The following is a 19598-nucleotide window of genomic DNA, read 5'->3' on the forward strand; positions in this document are numbered from 1 at the left end:
ATTTTTGCTTCAACAACCCACGCCAGCTGACTAATGGAGTTATATTTTTGTCTCGTATGAGGATGGTTACTTGCCCATCCTCTAGCAGTTGCAGAATGAAACATTAACAACAGCTGTGGGGTGAACAGAAAAGCTGCTCTATTTGGTAGCCAAGACCCAAAGTACAGGCCTTTCCTCTCAAACAGTGGAGCTCATTTTCCGTCACTGGGTGACAAAAAGACAGCACAGAACAAAGCCAATTTTAGGACCTGAAGTAGCTAACTGAAGGTACTTCTAAGGAGGAACACATCTTTATGGGGAAAAAAAAAGTACAGGATTCACAGAAATTAAAAATAGGGGTACTTGGATAGATAAGAGCCCTTGGAAGCTTAGAAGTTGCTGCTGAAAAGAAATACCAGTGGATCCAGACAGGTTTCTTTAAACAACTCTTATCAAATACTATTAAATATAAAAGTCTTTAGCTCAGCATACTAACAATCCTAATCATAGCAGACCAATCCCAAACACTCCTGCCACACTACCGAATAATCAGCATATGCCTGCAACTAGAAACATCTTTTTATGCAAACACTTGGGCTTCAGTCCTGCAAAAATTTAAATATATCATTCTGAGTAGACTTACAGATCTCTCTGGAAGTCTGTAGAGTTTATCACACACATAAAAGCTAACACATATTTATAAGTCTTGCAAGATAATTGCTTTTGGCAGAATATAAATAACATTGCTCTAATGTGTTTCAGCATCATGGTCTCCTGCTTTAAGAGCCAGACATTCTGGTGAAGCCTGTCATTCTTCATATAAAGAGTGGCAGCTGTATAGCCCACAGAGACATTTAAACTTCTCTTTGCATTTTCTTTAAAGTTTCAGAATAGTGTTTGGGCATTCTTATAGAGCAGCAAGAAAGCTAACAAGTGAAGCCAATGAAAATTGCCTAAAAATGCTTTCTTACTAGTGCCATGGATACCACTGGTAGGACTGGAAGCAATTCTTAGACAAACTATCTATAGCTTCCAACACTGCCAAACAGAACATCAATTAGGCTGTGGAGTTTACTAGGTATTTTTCCAGAACTCAATGCACTGGGCAGCAGGGCAGTAATTCAAAATGAGAAGCAGCCTTAATAAAGGACTCTAATGCTCACTGTACTATATACTTCAATGAAAAACCTTAAAAATCTGCTACAAGAAGAGTTCTCAAATAGCAACACAGGCATCTGAAATAATTTTAGAAATTTAATGCCAGCAGTTTGCCTGATTTCTAGATGCATACCTAAAACTAGGGCCCAGACTTCTCTCCTTGTCAGTCTTTATTTTTTTTTTTCTTTCAGCATTTTCTTACTGTCTCTATTGCCTTTCATTTCAACTTCTAACAAGGATAGTCAGGAGCAAAGAAAAGTAGCTTCAGGTTCCATCAATGCCATTGAGAATTAGAAGAATGGTATATACCACCTACTGCAAGCCCCAGCTGGAACAGCAGACCTGTCTTGGCAGAAGATCCAGTTCTAATTAGGGGAAAGAAATGACTATATTTTGTAGACACAAGTAGCCCTTACAGCAGCTTTACTTCTGCCCTTCCATGCTCCTTCCCTTATTTTCATTTCATACTTTCATCTCTCTAATGGTTTATCTAACAGATAAACCACCCTTGAGAAAAGATTTTACAGTTGAGGAAGTCTTGCATGCAACACCAGACCTGGTATAATTCAACTCTAGCTCAACAACACAAAAAATGTAATTTAAAACACTCAGCAGCTCTCTCAAACCCATATGAATTCACATTTGCAGTCAGTATCACCTCGGCCCAGAAAACCAGTTAGAATTTCCTTGAATTCAATTGATTTCCATTAAGCATATTTTGTTTTGTGTAAAAAAAGGACAGATATACATTTAAGTGGAATACACAGGCAAATTTTGAAGTACCTAACTTTTAATCAAAAAATCCTTTGTTTGTGCCTCAATTGTATCTAGCATAAACCAGCATCTTAATAAAAACCCAAACAACCAAAAACCACACACAAAACCCAACAACAAAAACCCAACAAAACAAACAAACAAGAAACCCATCCAGTTTCCAAGTATTAATGAATGAACCTTGACTGCAGAGACTGAAGGAAAGCAGCACAGGCAATCTCGCCCCTACTTCATGAGGTCCTTGTTCAAGGACAAAACCCAAGAGCACCAGCACCTCCCAGTCCCTTCTCTATCTGCTAAAACAACACCTTCACATCAGAAAAGGCAGTTGACACTGACATGACCATTAATTCAATGCATTTCCTAACAAAACTGAACTGCTAAGTTCTTCCCTAGAACATCATGCTTACCATTTTCCCTCATCACCTTATTCACTTGGTTCTTGTGAGACAAATGGTTTCAAGAAAAGAAATACCCATGCAGTACACAGCTACTGAAATACTTCATATAGATAAGACTAATTTCAAGTTCTACCATCAAGCACGAACAGCCAGTTACATCAAAAGATTAAAACTGCATAAGCTGGCATAGCATTTTCAGTTTGCTTGAACTTCTAAATGCCTGAAAACACACTTCAATTAAGAGCAGATAAACCCCCCAAATCTAACTGTCTCCTAAGGTCAAATGAAACTCTACCAAACAACCACATGGTAAAGTTTTCCACCAAACAATCCAGAAAGAAATAATATATTTCAGCTCAAACCTTCTGATGAGGAAACAGATGCATTTGGAATTTAACCAAGTTTCATAGCAAATGGAAAAGATAGAGAAAGGATGTCAACAAAAATTTTTGCCAGAACCTATATGGAAATTCTTATGTTTTTATGTAAAGCATGATAATCTTCAGGTAAAGCAGCATTAAGAAGTTAAAATAAAATACACTACTTAATCATTATTCATTTGTGATACTCTTGGAATACTGTCCAGATATAAATGACATCTCTGAACATCTTCAATGTTTCTATTGAGTTTCTCAGACATTTTCAAAGGGACATTACCAATCTCCCAGAAAGGAGAAACTGCAGCTGACCCCTCTGAAGTCTTTCAACAGTCCTGAATCATCATCTGCCTTGTCACAACTTCCCCAAACCATTTCAAACTACAGATCTGTTTTACCATGAAAAAGCAAACAAGTGAGCATTTAAGTTCAGTAGATTTTATATAAATCTACTCCCACTCTCTCTCATTAACTGATTTCAACTGTAAATTTGCTTTAGTTGCTTTAAGAGGGGACTATTAACTACATAGAAACAAAGTTATTTTGTGTGTCAAAATGACAGCACCAGTACTCTTATATTTAGTGAAACTGGGTTTGTCAGTGTGGATTAAACACAGTGCAATAATGGAATTCTATTTTATTTCTATTTTAAATGGCTTGTGTACTCAAACAACTGTAGTTTATTCTGAAATACTTCACAGGCTATCAGAAAGGGTCTGAAAAAAACCCAAACCAAACCCTCAAACGTATCCTGAAGAGTTAAGCATTTCAAATAATGTAGGCCATCAGAAACCTTTACAACAAAGCCATCAACAACACATATCAGATAAATCATTACCAATCTTCATACTGCTTGGGGGGGGGGGGCATTTACATACATCTCTTAAAAACACCCACAGAACTATGAAGATGTGCTTGTGAGTACCCTCTTCTGTGTATTTTTACAAAGGAGCAACAACTTTGAGACCCTTCAGAGCCACAGATAAATAATTTTGTGTAATCTCAAGGAATATGATTACCACTGAATTCAACTTCACTCCTGTGGATCTTAGAACATCACTTGGTATCAGCCAAGACTGAGAAACTGCAGTGCAAGTCTAGTATCTATATGAATAAAGCACACACAACATTTCCCTTTGTGAAGAAAATGGTACATAAAGGAGCTTGAGAGACTGAAGGTTAATGAATCTAAGTTTATCATTAGGAAAAAACCAAATCTTCAAAAATAGATAGACAGAAGGAATACATAAACCTCCCTACTTGCACTGCCAGATGCTACAGCAATTTCTGATCATACTGTCAGCGAAATGAAAAGAATACAAATAGTAGCTGGCTATTTAAACTGTGAGAACTATTAGTCTGAGCTTCTTGTGATCTACTGGAATATTGCATGAAGAAAAGGTTAGACCAAAAGATTGTCCTACTTTTTGTCCAGCATTGTTATTGACAAAGGACAAATCCCGAAGACAAACAGGAATACATCCTGACAAAATCATTTGCTGAGTTATAGTAAGAGCCCACTGCAGAGATCACTCTTTTGGAGAACCCCATTTCTCAATGTAAATAAAGCTACTGGAAGTTATATCCTACTGAAAACATGATACAACCACAATTTTTGGTTAATGATAAAAAGATTGAACAGCATCTTTAATTTCAACTATTAAGACTGAATTCAACAGGAATCAAATGTACTGTTTTACTCTTTAGACAAAATACGGGAAGCTAAGTAGTAACAATACTGAAAAAATCCTCTCAGCAAATACACTCTAGATCACAGACATGAACCAAGTAACTGACAGTTATGTTTTCTCCACTGTAAAATACAGAGTGAAGTGAAGAACCAAAAAAAAAAAAAAAAAAAGGCAATTAATTTCTACTGTAGGGTACCACAATTTCTGCACTGCCTGACTGTAATTGCCTTTAAAACAAACTGTGAAGCAATTTCAGAAAAGCTGACCAAAATCACTCTTGCCCTTGAGAAGTGTCACTTGATCCTTCCTCTTTTGCCATGTGAAATACAATTAGGTTCTCTCTTACAACTTCTCTACTGAAATGATCTTTTACTGAAGTACATGGCAGAGATTTGGATCATCATGCTTTATTTGGGATGCTAAGTTGATCCAAGCTCATACTGAAAGGAGCATGAGGATTTTTAACTAAAAGCTCTTACTTCATCCTTGAGCTTCAGTTGAGGGGCTCAAGCTCAAGCAGCATAGATTTGCCAAATGGTAGAAAAGCCAATCCTGTATCTGCCAAGAGCCTCTCAGGCCTAAAAACCAGCTGAAATAAGACTGGGTAAACTTATTTCTCGTTACTCCTCAAGTCTAGTGCACCCATTTTGGTTTTGTTCTGAAAAGGAGCTATACATCTGCAGTTCTACATCAGAAAAATTAGTTGGCAGATATCAAAAAAGTGGAATTTTCTGTAGCAGAGAAGTGACTCAACATTGATTTTCAATATTTTTGCAATGTCTTCTTTCACTGATGAAAAGAAGATGAACTTGTAGCCTGTGGGAAGCATTCTCTCCTTCTACAGCAAAAGAAACACGTTTTTATTTGGGTTATGTTTTTATTGTTCCAGAGTGGTAAAAGACAAACTTCTTGCTAGCATTGCTCAAGGGTAAAACCCTGGTATTAAGACCTGTAAGGATGCTAATGGGCCAGTGAAACATCTCCAAGAGATACTAACCAGTGGCTTACTTTCCAGAGAAGTTTTTCAGGATAATCTACATGAGAACACTAATAGAGAAATATTCTGAAAAAATGCTTCCTAAAACTACTAAAAACAAGCCAAAATCTATGAGGATGGTGAGAAACCCACACACTTCAAAACCACCACATTCAAAACATGGAAAAGATACACCACTTTCAGCAGTAACGAAACAATCAAACAAAAAACAAACAAAAACCAAAGAAACAAAATAAACAAAATAATTAATGCAAAAAACCTATAGTTTTTAAAATGTACAGCAGAGAAGGAAAGAAGAGAGAACCTGAAAAAGCATCACTAATTAGCCAAGTAAGGTTATTAGTTTTCCCCTAGTTAACCACAACTTTCTCCAGAACAAGGGAAATAAAAGGCCTTCACAGGAAATTACACTATACTAAAGAACAGCACTCTAAATTCACCTGCTCTGGAATAGCTTCCTTGAATAGACCTGTTCTTCATCCAGAATTCTACTAATAGATGAAGAAGAGCTCATGTTTTCTACCTTGCTTCAAGGGAATTAATGTGGATGTGTCCTCCTTGGGCAGGATTTGCTGACAGCCATGACTGAGAAATGAAAGCTTGTGAATTCATGCATCGTCAGCCCAGGAAGTTTGAAGAAAAGCAAAATGAGGTTTGTGTCAGTGACAAACACACACTTGCCCAAGCATCTCCTTTACACTACGCAGAACACCCTAAGTATACAATAGAAGGTACTTAAAAGTATATGATAAGGCAAGACTACTTCACCTTCTAAAACCATTAGCAAAAAGTCATCTTTGCCCCTCAGACAACCTGAAAACAGGGAAGCAGGTAATCCCATAACAAGATTCCCTCAGCCTGCCTGCAGCTCAGAGGTTGGGGTGCAGGTATGGTCACAGACTCAGTTTGCCATGTCCCAGGCAGATGCTTAACTGATTTCTGCAAATCCTCCATTACCTAACTCGGGTTGTTAACAGGCACGATTCTTCTGCATCACCATAGTAACAAAGCACGTACATTTTAAGGTGCATATGGGGGCTCTTCTAGAGGATGTGTCAAGTTGAATACATCTAAGACAATATAAGATATTTTAAGCTAGCCCCGTTCAGTACAGAAACAGAAAGCATGAAAGTACTGTGCTAGAGATTTTCACAAGACTGCTCAAGCAGTGGTTACACATCCATTAAAAAGTTTTCTGGAGGCTGAAAGAAGTAGAAGATGAAGAAAGATTCTGTCAAGACACTTATGGGTCTTAATGCATTAAAACAACTGTGTAATTAATAATGGCCTGATTTACACACACTAATTTCTTTGGGAACCACAAAGCACAACATAGTAAAAGATCTTATGAACACAGCTTACCTACAAGTTTCCCACTCACCCTATGCCTCCAGAAAGCAGTAAAAAAGATCCAGATAGAAAACACACTTACTCTTTTTTTTACTCATTAAGAAATGACAAGCAATGGGCACTTTCATGTCAATGAGAGTGCCAAGTACCTTGAGCTTAAAGGCCTGAACTATGACACCATTCCTGTAGGATACAGGAGGGACACCACAGAAAACCCAGGCTTAATGGCACCCTTTACATGAGGTGGCTCCACAGCAAATAAGCCCATACACTGATAACAGTGTCACGGCCACTCTGACTTGCCACATTGAGATGCATGCATCTAGTGTGCATGGCTCCTCATGGCAGACACCACTACTGCCTTAAAGAACCAAACCAAAATAACCTTCAACATGGCAAATGTATTATTCCTCAAATAAACGTCTCAAAAAATTAGAGAGAGGCTCTGAACTGGTGGGGAAAAAACCCCCAACACTAAAACCCTACCTTTCAGGTAATGATTAAGAAAATCACATTAGCAGAAAGAATGTAAGAAACAGCATGCTACAAGTCTGGATGCAATTACAGTGATATTACCAACATTTGAAATGCTCACATAGTTGAAATCTGAAGATTAAAGACTAAAATCAGACTAAACTCCAGAAACAAATCAAACAAAAAAACCCTAACAAATCTGTCAGAATATTGCTTTATTTTTTAATACTGGTATTAATAGAATTTTAATGCTTACTAAGATGCAGTCTTCAATTACACAGAACCACCTGTGCATGACCAGAAGACACAATACTCCTCCCTGGCACAGGAGAAGTAAATTAGAAGTGGTTGAAAAAAAAGAGAATTGATCATTTCCTAATATTGAAGGTTTGAGAGCAGAACCCAGGCAATCTGATTACAATCGTGTATCTGTCTTATTACCAAAATAATCAAAATTCATGCATCCTGGCCACATGGATTTTATTTGCACAAAAAAATCTCAGTTCTCAAACCCAAAAATTCTCAAACATTTAATTTTACAATTTTGCACTCCCTTGGCACACTCGTTATGTACAATTGGTACCAGCAACCAATTTCTTCTTAAAAATCTTTTGAAATTAGAGACAGCAATGCCAAAATTATTTTGCATCAGTAGCACAGTATCATTTGAATCACAAGTAGAACTTGTAATGAGATAGTTACCAGGCCCCTGAAGAGAGCACAAACACCTATCTGAAGTCTATCCTGCTATATGAAACTTCCAAATTACTGTTGGCCCTAAAGCAAGCAAAGGCCAGTGATTATCAACAATAACTAGTGCTTACAGACATACAGCTTTATTACATAAGGTCAGCCACATACATAGATTAAAGACCCCCTCAGGATTTCCCATTTTAAATGTATAAATCTCATCTCTAAATCCTGAATTAGCTTCTTTACACCTTTTAAAAATGTATTCCTGTTCAATGTTCAACATGTATCAGCCTCAATCACAGGCCTCATATTAAGACATACTGTACTGGGATCCAGAATAAGCACACCATGCACAGAAAGGAATACCCAGGGTTCAGAATACTTTAGCACATCTGAAAGGTTAAAAAGTTTCTAAGAAGCTACATAAAAATTCCTAAATCCGAGCAGGCACAGTACTCCCACCTTTCACTAACCTTACTTAATCCTTTCAAAAAAGGCTAAGGAGAGAGAAATCTCTTCTGCCCTCAAGGTTTATACCACTTCACCAAAACAGTTCTGCACAATTTCCAAAGGAATAAAAACTCCTGGCAGGAATCCTCACTGACAGTTACATTTTACCATTCTGGAGTTATTTAGGGAAGACAGTCAGTCTTAGTAACAATTTTTAATAAACTTGGCACTAGATTTCAGTAATTGTTTCATTAATTAAAGTTTTGATGCTTCTTGTTGGTACGTACGTTTGTTGACAATATTTGACTTAAAGCTGAAATAAATCAGTTTCATTTCTGCTTTGACAAACTTCAGTTCAGTATCTCAACTAACCAGCAGGAGTCAAAGAAAAAGGGTGATTGTTAACAGTTGTCAGATCATCATGGGGAAGGCCTATTCACTTATTGCTGTTTTTCTGGAGGTTTTTAAAAACAACTCAAAAAACCCCAACTCTTCCGTAGACTTTAATGACACCTGCTCTTGCAAACCACTCCAGTCAAAAACTGGTTCACCAACCCATTCAAGCCAAGCATTTGGGCCACAGAATTCCTTCTGGCATTCTGAACAGGCGAGTGTTAAACTTGCTTTAACAGAATTAGACTTCCTTACATAATTAAAACATTATGAACAGTGGTATGAATACATATGGGAGGGGGGAAGAAGAAACAGATGCCATATCACCTAATTTTTAAAATGGTTTAGATGCTTCAATTATACACATTTGGTGAATTCTTGTGTAGTGTACACATGAAAAATACTTCCTTCTGAATGGAAGTTTGTATCACACAGCAGTGCAGAATGAAACACACTAACTGATGAAGTTTCTACAGCCTGTTTTCCCTGTTTGAATTATTTAGTGTCATATGACATTGAGTTCTTACAGAGAAAAATGCTTGTGAGTGATTTCCTTTCACAGATAGATTAATTTACTGTCATTATACTGGGACAAAATAATTAGTAGTAATAATAATAATAATAGTATCATCATCATCATCTGCTTTCCCCACCTTAAGTGGAGCATTGGGAGTTAGGGCCTGTGTGCAGCAAGTGAATAGTTATTTAATCAGAACCATACTTATAAACAAATTCTAGCACTCAGAGCACTGAAATGCAAATTTTTTTTCCCTTAACATATTTAAAGACTTGTAGGTTGCTTGGTTTTCTTCTTTTTCTTGTTCCTATGTAGGACAAAATTAAAATAAAGCAATGAATATAGACAAATTAGTATATATTTTTAAACAAATTGATATCACAGATACCAGCATGAACATTATTATAAAGATAAGCTTGAAAATATTAGAAAATACAGGCACTTAAAATGTCTGCTTACTTTATGCAAGTGTAAGTGCTGTTCAATACCACTGCAGTCTTATAGATTGATTCTTATTACAACTTTCAGGTAGGAGAGGTACTGTGTTTATGCTAGTATGACACACCATAAAATATTTTACTATATACATAATGTTATCACTTTATGAATGAGAAAAACCACAGGGAATAATGACCGCCAACAGATTTTACTAGAGGATAGTCTAAGCATTAACCAAAAAAAAATCTTCACTTACAGAGTACAAAAAACCAAGCACAACAGAAGTATGTATTGTTATTGTCTTAAATCTAGAAATAGATGGCAATACACAAGAGCATTCAGTCCTCTTCCTTTCACCAAAAAATAAGCATTGCTGAAGATAAGGGACACACCTAACAAAGTATTAAAAAGCATAAAAAAAGTTTCAAATGTGTTTATACCTTATTGAATTTTAATTTGGCAAATCTGTAGCACATTAGTTACCCAAAATTAAACAGATACAAAACAATGGAAAATGCTTTCAGAAAGAGATATGAATATTTTCAAGGGAGAAGGGAAGAACAAACTTTATATTTTTAGGGAACATGAAATTTCTGTTTGCAATCAATTCTAGCCATTCAATAACTGTTCTAGTTTAAATTTACTTGCTGAAGTGTTGTTGCACACTAGAACAGGAAAAAGAGAAAGACATTTCCCTCCTAAAGCAGCCATACAGAAACCGGGATCCTGAACAATATGGCAACTTCCAGACATCTTTCAAATTCTTCTGAGTAACATGGGACATGTTCTAACTGAGGAAGAAGAGCAGAAGGGAGAAAGCATTTAACATTTGAACAACAGCATTTAAGACAACATACACTCTATGTCATATCCTAGTCACTCTTCTGGAATCAGCGGAGTAAAAACCAAAAAAGACAAAATTATTTCCTTTGTCTCCTTTTTAAACTTGTGCTAATACTCTGAAGAGTATTTTTTATTTCTAGTATTTGTCACAACGCCATTAAATGATCACCTATAGACGAAATTTCTCCAGATATACACAAGAATGAGTAAATAAACAAAATTGCCAGCATTTACCCCCAAATGTACCAGGATTGCCCTCAGCTTTAATCCTGTGACTTCTGATCCTGTCAGGATATATTCTTTTCAAGAAACATCTTTACTTTTAAAAATCACACTGATGTCTTCACAGCCACTTTAACACATCAAGAGCATTACATTTTAAATGAACAAAGGGAAACACTCGGCATTCTTGAATTCAAATATTATTGCTGGCTCCAGTTACTGAAACATCCAAAAGCATTTTTCTGCAATATCACAGTAATCAAGGACTGTTGCTAGGGTGAACCTTTTTTTGAAAGAAAAAAGTAAAAATACCCATCCCCCCCCAACTGACTCTCAGATTATGTAACATGCAAATTCAGTTTCACCTTCAAAATAGTGTCATACAATATAAAGCCAAACAGACAGCAAGAAACATTTCATAAGACTGGAAAAGCCTCCCAAGGACTACATAAGCAACCTTCCCTCAAATGAAAGCATATCAGAATTGCAATGATTTAATATAATCAACTGGGTTAGAAAATCCTTTCCTTAAAAAAAAAAAAAAAAAGTTCTATTTACAAATTCCTTTCATTAAGGGATGAAGAATTTCAGAGTCTATATATGCCCTGAACTGCAGAAAGAAATTCAGCCTGCCAAAAAGTGTTAAAAACCTCCCAGAAGTAATAAGCCCAAATTAATAGGCATTACTTTCTGTGATACAATTTCACATTCAGCTTTCAGTATCTAGGCTTGTAAGACAAATTTTATACAAGTCTGAAGTACAAATGAAGTACAAACAGTATTTTCATATATATTAAAGGAAGGTATGAATAAATACATTATTTAAAAATTTTGTTCACCTTTACTTTTTCAAATCTGCACTTGAGGATGTTTACAGCACCATAACCTGATGTTGTTAAGCACACAGCATTAGAATATAGTGTGTTTAATTTACAAGCTCTTTAACTAAATTATCTATGAAAATGAGTATATTTATGTGGTAAAACAATCAGCATGTGACAGTCTGAATCTGTAAAAAATACAATATGTAAAAGCAACTCTAAATATGATTCGAGAGCAGTAGCATTCCCTGAAATAAAAGCGGCCACCTGCAATAGAGAGGAAAGTAAACAAGCCAGCAAAGCAGGGCTGCTACTTTTCGATTGCAGCAACTACGACTCCATCTTAAGCCTGTCATCATTCACCCCTGCTGAATGAGGGCTACACAGCACAACAACCATTCTGTTTTCCCTAACATGGAAATTCAGACACATTTCTAGACAGCAATTAAAACTGGCTACCAAAAGAGAAACTCGGAATAGTGCTCACTGACGTGACTCCTGCAACATTATTATATTCAGTTGCATGAGTAGCAATTTGACCCATGAGTTCAAAAATCCTAATTCCTTCATTTAAAAACTGATTGGCTTTGGGAATATATTGTGTTGATGCTGACCATCCTGACTGCAAAACATCACTGAGGAAGAAAAAGAATAAAATTATCTGGAGGTATAGAAATACTTTCATTTAACTAATACCTAACTGAAAAATACAATAACAACATTACAAGAACAATGTAAAAATCACCAATGCAGACTCATCTGTAGTAATCAGAATTTTATAAGGCTGCCTTCCATATGTTCATGATCGAGAAGAAACCCACTAGTCCTTAATGTAGCTTCTTAATTAATCTTTCCCACCACCACTGAGAATTTATTATTAACTGAGGTCAAACTCCAGACACCACAAGTATTTATATCTGACTTTGTAAAATGTAGTTTTATAAACTAAGAATAATGCTCAATCACCAGAATATTCCCGGTAGCTACAATGACACAAAATGCATTGCAAAGTACCCGGATTCACTCTTCTATGCCGAAAGGTCTGTTAATGAACTCAAGGCCATTGATGCCATCAGTTCTACTGATAGAATTAAACACAGTGAACTCCTAATGTACGAATTTCAATTTGTACATCTGTCTTATTTTCACTAACAGTTTATCTGGAATTTCAATCATATTTCCCAGCCATTTGAAGTGACACACGTGTGCTATGTGCAAAAGCAACCAGAGAGAAATTATGACTCTGGCCACACCAAAAACGCTGTCAAAAAAAGCAAAGCAACTGAGAAACATTTTTCTTATTTTATTTCTAATATTTAAACACATGAATTAAAAAAAAGCAAACCAACAAAATCCCTTGTGTATTTTTTTAAGAAAAAGCATCGTTTATAGTGCTTTTTAAAGGTATTTATATAAGAACACATTTAGTCCTATAGCACCATTGAAAAATTTCAAAACAAATACGGTATATGAGCTTTCCTTCCTTGTATTAAGTAAAGATTAGTAATATTCCACATATTCTCTTAGGCTGTACTAACAACAAGCCTCCTCCACTCCATGGATATATAATTAAGGATCATCTCAGTGTAATTTGTTAAGATAATGAAAAAGCATACTCATGAGCAATGAACATCACCATTTTAACACTGGCAACCACAAAACAGTTACATCAGAAAAATACACTGTCTGTTCTGAGGATCCTTCATCAGTAAATTTCACTGTGGGTTTTTTTAAATTTCAATAGATTTAAAATCAAAGATAATACATTGCCCTCTAAACAATTTCTGCCATATTAAAAGCATTCCTCGTATTCTGATATTTCAGAGGTCTCTTTAGCCACAGGACAGGTTAAGGAGAAACTACAATTGCTAATCTGCTGCAAAATTCTCAGAATAATCAGACAGAAAAATAAATTGCAATGTTGATTTCTATCAATTTATCTGTTTTCACTGTCACCTGTATTTTATAGTAGGGAACATTTTCAGATGCCTCATTAGGTATGACTGCCTTCCTTCTGCACCATGTTGATCTCTTGCAGATGTAAGGCTGTATCAATAAAATGTAAATTACTTCAAATGGATTAATACCCTGTCTCGAAAATGCATTCACAATAATGAATTTGATTTTCAGTATTCTATTTTTGACTCTATTCATGAAGGGGAAAATATTTTAACTTTTCTGAATAAAACTCTTCCTAGTTTAAATGTAAGATGGTACAGCGAGAAGGTACTGATGAATTCATGCTCCTTTATAGGAAAAGGATAAACACAAACCATAAAAATAAGCCTTTCTCGTCTCTCCACATCTCCCTTTACAGCGACTTCCCACACTCGCAGCCATAAGCCCTCTTCCTGCTGCCCTCTCCGATAAACCTGCCGGCCTGGCTGTCTCTCCCTTCCCATGCAGGTCTGATCTGCGAGGCTGCTGAATGCAGACACTGTACTGCACTGTGAATGGACAGCCAGGTATTTTATGAATGGAGCTGATCACGTGCTCCCAGCACCTCCCCGAGCTGATATTTCCCACATAACTGTGTCAACAAGCAGCGAACAGCACATATTAATACAGCAGGTCCTGGAGACCTTCCGCCGCCGGCCGCGGGCCGCAGGCCGGCCCTCAGCCCGGGAGCAGACGCTTCGTGCGCTCGGCAGGGCAGGTTCCGCCGCAGGTCAGCGGTGGTGACAGCAATTCTTTTTTCGCAATTTTTTTTTTTTTTTTTATGAATGGAGATTGTGGTATGCAAATGAGAGCGATTCACAAAAAAAAGGAAACATGGCGGCGGCGGCGGCCCCGGCTCCCGGCCCCGCGGGCGCCGCGGCGGCTCCCCCGGCCCGGCTGCCCCCGGCCCGCTCAGCGCCGCGGGCGGCAGCGCCCGAGCCCCGCGTCCCGCCGGGCTCCGCTCCCCGCGGGGCCCCCGCGCCGCTCCCCGGGGACCCGAACGCCGCGTTCGGGGAGCGCACGGGAAGGTGCGCAGGCTTGGCTCGGAAGGCGGCAGTGAAATGGGAAATCCATCTTTCCTGCCGGAGGAGCCCCGTCCGCACCCCGCCTGTCAGCTCGGCTGCTCCCCGGCCGCTCACCGCTACCTACAGATACAATGGGCGCCGCGCTCCCTCCCCACCGCCATGGCCGCGGCCGTCACCGCATCATTCATAAAATCAGACCGAGCAAACACCGACATCGCAAATCGTAACGCGACGGCTCGGAGACCGCAGCAATCAACTTTAAACTTCCCGATCACAAGAAAAGTTTCAAAATACTTTATATTCCTGTTTCAACGCCATAAAGAACGCGAATGTTTTCTGACAAACATTTACCCCCTCCGACCCAAATGTATTTCAAAGACTGATTGCATGCAAGGGAATACAGCCGCACAGACACACAATCTCCTCTGAATTTCCTCCAAACCAGTCACAGCAAAAATATTAAGAGATCCTTGAACTATCCCTTTCCTCTCTGGGGGTGGGGAGGGAGGAAGGGAAGGGGGGGAAAAGTCCCAAGTGCTCATTAAAAAAAAAAAAAGAAAAGAAAAAAAAAAGAAAGGGAAAAAAGGGCTTTAGGGTAGGTTTAAGCTGTATTTACACGGACTGACTCATCCAATTAAAATTCAGGAGCAGTTTCCTGCAGGATGAAGCTCCCACACACTAGTTTCCATGTGAAATATCTACAAGTAACAGGATTTTTTCGGAGGTAGTACGTGCCGACACCTCTCTGGGCATTTCAGACCCATCCTCCCCCTCCAAGACACCATCGTCACCTGCACCGTTTTCTGCCGGGCTTTAACTAAACCAAGCTTTTCCGGCCGGCGGCTCGTAGCCCTTCCAAACCAAGCTCCTTCACAAAGAGGGAGCTTCTGGGCTTCCATGTACGCGAGCAGAAATGCGCAGTCCGCGCAGGGGGAGGACAGCACCCGTACGTGCGCGGGCAAAGGCCCCGCGGGGCGCGGAGCCGAAGGGACGCGTCGAGCCCCATCCCCATTCCGATCCCGGGGCGGAGGGGAGGGGGAGCGCCGCCACTTACTCGTTAGAAGTCGCCGTCTCTTCGCTCATTTTCTCCTCACCACGATCCGACAGGCACACGGAGCAGCACCGACGCAGCCAGGGCGCAGCCAGAACTCACCAGAAACTTCACCATTGTTACCCCCGGTCTGCCGCCCCCGGCCAGGGCACGGGCCGTGCGGTGAGTAAGGGAGAGGGGCGGGGGGAAGGAGTAGGAGAGCGGTCTTTATCCTGGAAACCCGAAATCCTGACGTCCGGCGGTGCAGCGTATTTCCCCTGTCTTTGGAGACGATGATGATGGTGGTGATGGTGAAGCAAACAGAAGCAAAACCCACGGATCTTCTGATATCGAGCTGCTCCCAGTTAGAGGGGGATAGAGTTGTGGAGACAAGGGAGGGCTCCCCGCCGCAAAAAGCTGCACCGCACCGTCCTCCCGCTGCAGCTCATCTCCCGCTGCAGCCGCCTTCGCTGCTGCCCTCCTCCTCCTCCTCCTTCTTCTCCTCCTCCTCCTGCTGCTGCTGCTCGGCCGCCTCCCTCCCTGCCCGCCCGCCTCCCGCGCACAGCCGGGGCAGGCGGCGGCAGAAATTCCTCCAGACACCGGAGCCGCCACAGGCCGGGGCAGGCGGGGAGGGACGGGGAAAAGGGGGGCAGAGAGGCTCGACGAAGATCTCCCACCCCCTCCAAAGCGACGTCGAGCACTGCGGAGGGAGGACGCGCCGGCCCGAAGGAGAAGGCTGGCGACGGGGGGAGGGAGGCGTTTTAAACCAGCCTGGGGGTGGGAAGGGGGGGGACGGCGGAGAGCGAGGATGCGTCACGGCTGTTTGTGTGAGGAGAGGCGCGGGGAGGGAGGGGGAGCGGGAGCAGAGCTCCCAGGGCGAGAGAGGAGCTCTCGGCTGCAGGATGAGGGGGAGAGGAGGGAGAAAGCCCGCGGGGAAGTTCAGCGGCGGCCCTTCCTCCCCGGCAACAACTCCATTAGCGGCCGCTGCCGCCGCCTCGGCTCCTCGCGGCCACCCCCGCCTCCTCCTCACAGGAAAACTGGGCGGAAGCGTTGACTTCAGGCTCCTTCCGCCGCCACAGCTTGATCCAAAATAACCACGGGGGAAAGGGAGGCGGGAGAGGAGGGAAGAGCGAGGGGAGGAAAGTAATCCCCTTGACCCGCGCCCGCCACCGGACGGGCTCGCGCCGCCGCCCTCCCCGCGGCGCCCGGCGCTGCCCGACGCTCGAGTTTCCTGAAAGTAGTTCCCTCCCCCTGGCGCTGCCTCACGCGCTTCCCGAGGAGCCGCCGCCGCACACGCACGCACGGCGCCGCGGAGGGATACGCGGGCTGCCCGGTACCGCGCTCCTTCCTGCTCCGAGGGCGCGGGGCCGCCGCTCCCGGGCCCCGGCGCGCCGGGCGGTCCCTGCTGGAAGCGGGGCCGCGCAGACCCCCGGGGCCGCTGCCGCGGGCCGGGGAGGGCCTCCCGGGAGTGCGAGGACGAAGCGGGCCGCCGGTGGCGAAGGGCCCGGCTCAGGCGCCTGCAGCAGCTGGGGGCTCGGGGCAGGCGCGGCTGAGCGTCGGAGTCTCCGCCTGCGGGCTGGGCTCCCACTCTTTGACTACTTTTTAAAGCGGGAGTGAACGTAGCCGCGAAAGTGCGGCCGTCTCTGGAGAGCGCGGGGCACTTGGTGAAGCGGGACCCCCTGGCCGATAGCTGCTCCCGGAGCGCCTGCCCTCAGCCCCCGGGTCCCGCTGGCGGGGAGCGGCTGCCCCGGCGAGCCGCGGGAGCGGTGCCGGCAGCCCGGGCTGCGCCGCTCCGGCCGTGCCGTGCGAGGCTGTGCCAGTGTGCTCTCCGGGGACCTGGAAAAGCGGGGCCCTTTTGTAATTATTTCCGTAACTGAGGCAGTGACGGCACGGGAGGGTTTGTGTAAGTTCGAGTTGTCCCTTTTTCTAAATGCATGCTGGAATGGAAGCATTTGTAGTTGATTTAAGGAAAGCAGTGAAATCAAGAAGCAGCAGCAACCAAATCCTTTTTCAGGAACTTACATTGTAAATGTGCCGCTTGATCTGATGAAAAAGTGGAGCAGAGCTGCAAACCCGGAGGACTCAAAAATCATGAGTCAGACCATCAAGTAAATTAAGTTATAATAAAAGATTATACTGTGGTTTTGTCTGTCGGTTGGATTTTTATTTCTTCCTTCTTAGTCTTTGTATGCATGCTTGCCAACTGATATATTTCATTGCCCAAACTTCATGGAGAGCCCAAAACATAGTGGTGCTGCTGCTGCTGTAAGACTTTCCCAATGCACATTCCATTATCCCAGGCTTCCTGTGTTCTTCCTCACTTTTTCACAGCTGCTCTCTAAGAACCTTCTCTGTCAATTGTGATCCCATTTCATTTTTTCCTGTAGCTGAGATTTTTTCCCCTACTCTGGTGGTACTATAGGAGTGGCAATGACCTCCTCTCGCTTTCTGTTTGAAAAGGATGGGGCAAACTCCCCTGGCAATAATAATGTGTCTGATTCCCACACTCCGGTTTGACTTTTTCCCAAGAGAGAGAGAGACAGGAACATGGGAAATCGGGAGGACTTCTCACCGTTTCAAGGGAATCTGGAGTGCCTCACATCACTGAAGGCCAGACTATAAACTTGCATCATTTGTTTGAATTCCCAGAAGCAGGGCAGTATTGCATTTGTGAAGCATATTTGTTAAGGAAATCATTCATTTTCACTAAACATATATAGTTTTAGTCAGATTTTTATTTTGGTTATTTAGAGCATTGTAAACAAAATCTGTTTTTATCTTACCTAGAAGTCAAGGAAAGGCATGTTGCATTTCTAGATACTTTATGTTGCAATGTTCCTAGAGATTGAAATTCCATATTTCTATAAAAGGATTCTACCATAAACTTAATGGTGCAATTACAGTGAACTGTTATCATAGTTTCTCTGATGAAGACACTAACATGTTTCAAGCAGCACACATCTCAAATCTGCAATATTAAAATTTGCTTCTTTATCCAGGAGGCTTTGGGGGGGAAATTTCCAATTGTTTTATAAATTTGATTCTTTTTTCAGGAGAGTACATTTAAAAATGGAAGTTATTCATGCCACAACCTCATCCAGATACTAAAAATACTTTACAAACCCACTTTTATATAATTTTACGCTTCACATGAAAAGTGTTTAAAACTTAGCTGTGGGCATAATATAATATTCTACTTAGTAATAGGAATCCTTTCAGAGAACTTCCTGTTTTGTGACTGGCAAGATAATGTGACTTCCTGCTAATTTATTTCCCATTTTCTTTTGGCTTTAAAGTTGAAATATTTAACATTCTGTAAGTTGTTGTTTTGATTAAGATAAGTCAATTAACATGATTTTGTGCAGGGAAGCTTAAGAATAGTTCATTTTGTCAGATGGTGGTCTAGCTCTATTCACTGCATCTGAAGAATGAGATACAATGCTGTCAAAATCATTAATCTAGGTGTGTGTGTTTTATGCTAATTCTTTAAATATATTTAATACTAAAATTATTTTCATAGCAGCAATTCAATAAAATGAACTGGTTTTTAATATACCACAAATAATTTCAAATCATTTCAGTCTCCTTAAAGTTTTCATGAGTTTCTTTGTTAAGATTAAAATGTGTATTCAGTTGTCAACTGAAAAATGTGAGACTCATCCTGGGCTTCTATTTTTCTGTGTGGAGGCAGTGAGGGGAGAAGGACCCACTGCTTCTTCACATGTTGGTAGGTCCTTCGACTGCTGCAGGCAGTCTCATGCAGAGGTCTTGCAAGCAGTTTCCCTCCCCTCACCTGAATATCCTAAAGAGGACAGAAAATCTGCTCTGATTTGTGTCTTGATTCTGAAATCCTGTTTGTTTATGTTCCTGTCCAGGTTAGAAAGCTTGAAGAACACAGTCCTGGAGTACTGGTGTTATTTTGCTGAGCAGCAGGGCTTTCCACCTCCGATTCTTTTGAGCAGAATTAAGTGAACAAGTGTTTTCAATGCAAATGGTTTATTTCTGTGGTATGTGTGAGTCCTGCCTG

General features: G+C 41.1%; 1 protein-coding gene across 1 annotated transcript in view; it reads right to left on the reverse strand.

Moving 5' to 3' along the window:
* Positions 1-16275, reverse strand: part of SPRED1 (sprouty related EVH1 domain containing 1) — a 58342-nt gene extending 42067 nt beyond the window's left edge. The window contains exon 1 of the mRNA XM_054275471.1: positions 15596-16275. Coding sequence (XP_054131446.1) covers positions 15596-15624 — 29 coding nt within the window. The 5' untranslated portion in view covers positions 15625-16275. The remainder of the gene's footprint in view (positions 1-15595) is intronic.
* Between the last annotated feature and the right edge of the window lie 3323 nt (positions 16276-19598).

Source organism: Melozone crissalis, unplaced genomic scaffold, assembly GCF_028551555.1.
Source record: "Melozone crissalis strain CALT ecotype California unplaced genomic scaffold, PUWL_Pcris_2 ptg000018l_1, whole genome shotgun sequence".
Lineage (NCBI taxonomy): Eukaryota > Metazoa > Chordata > Aves > Passeriformes > Passerellidae > Melozone > Melozone crissalis.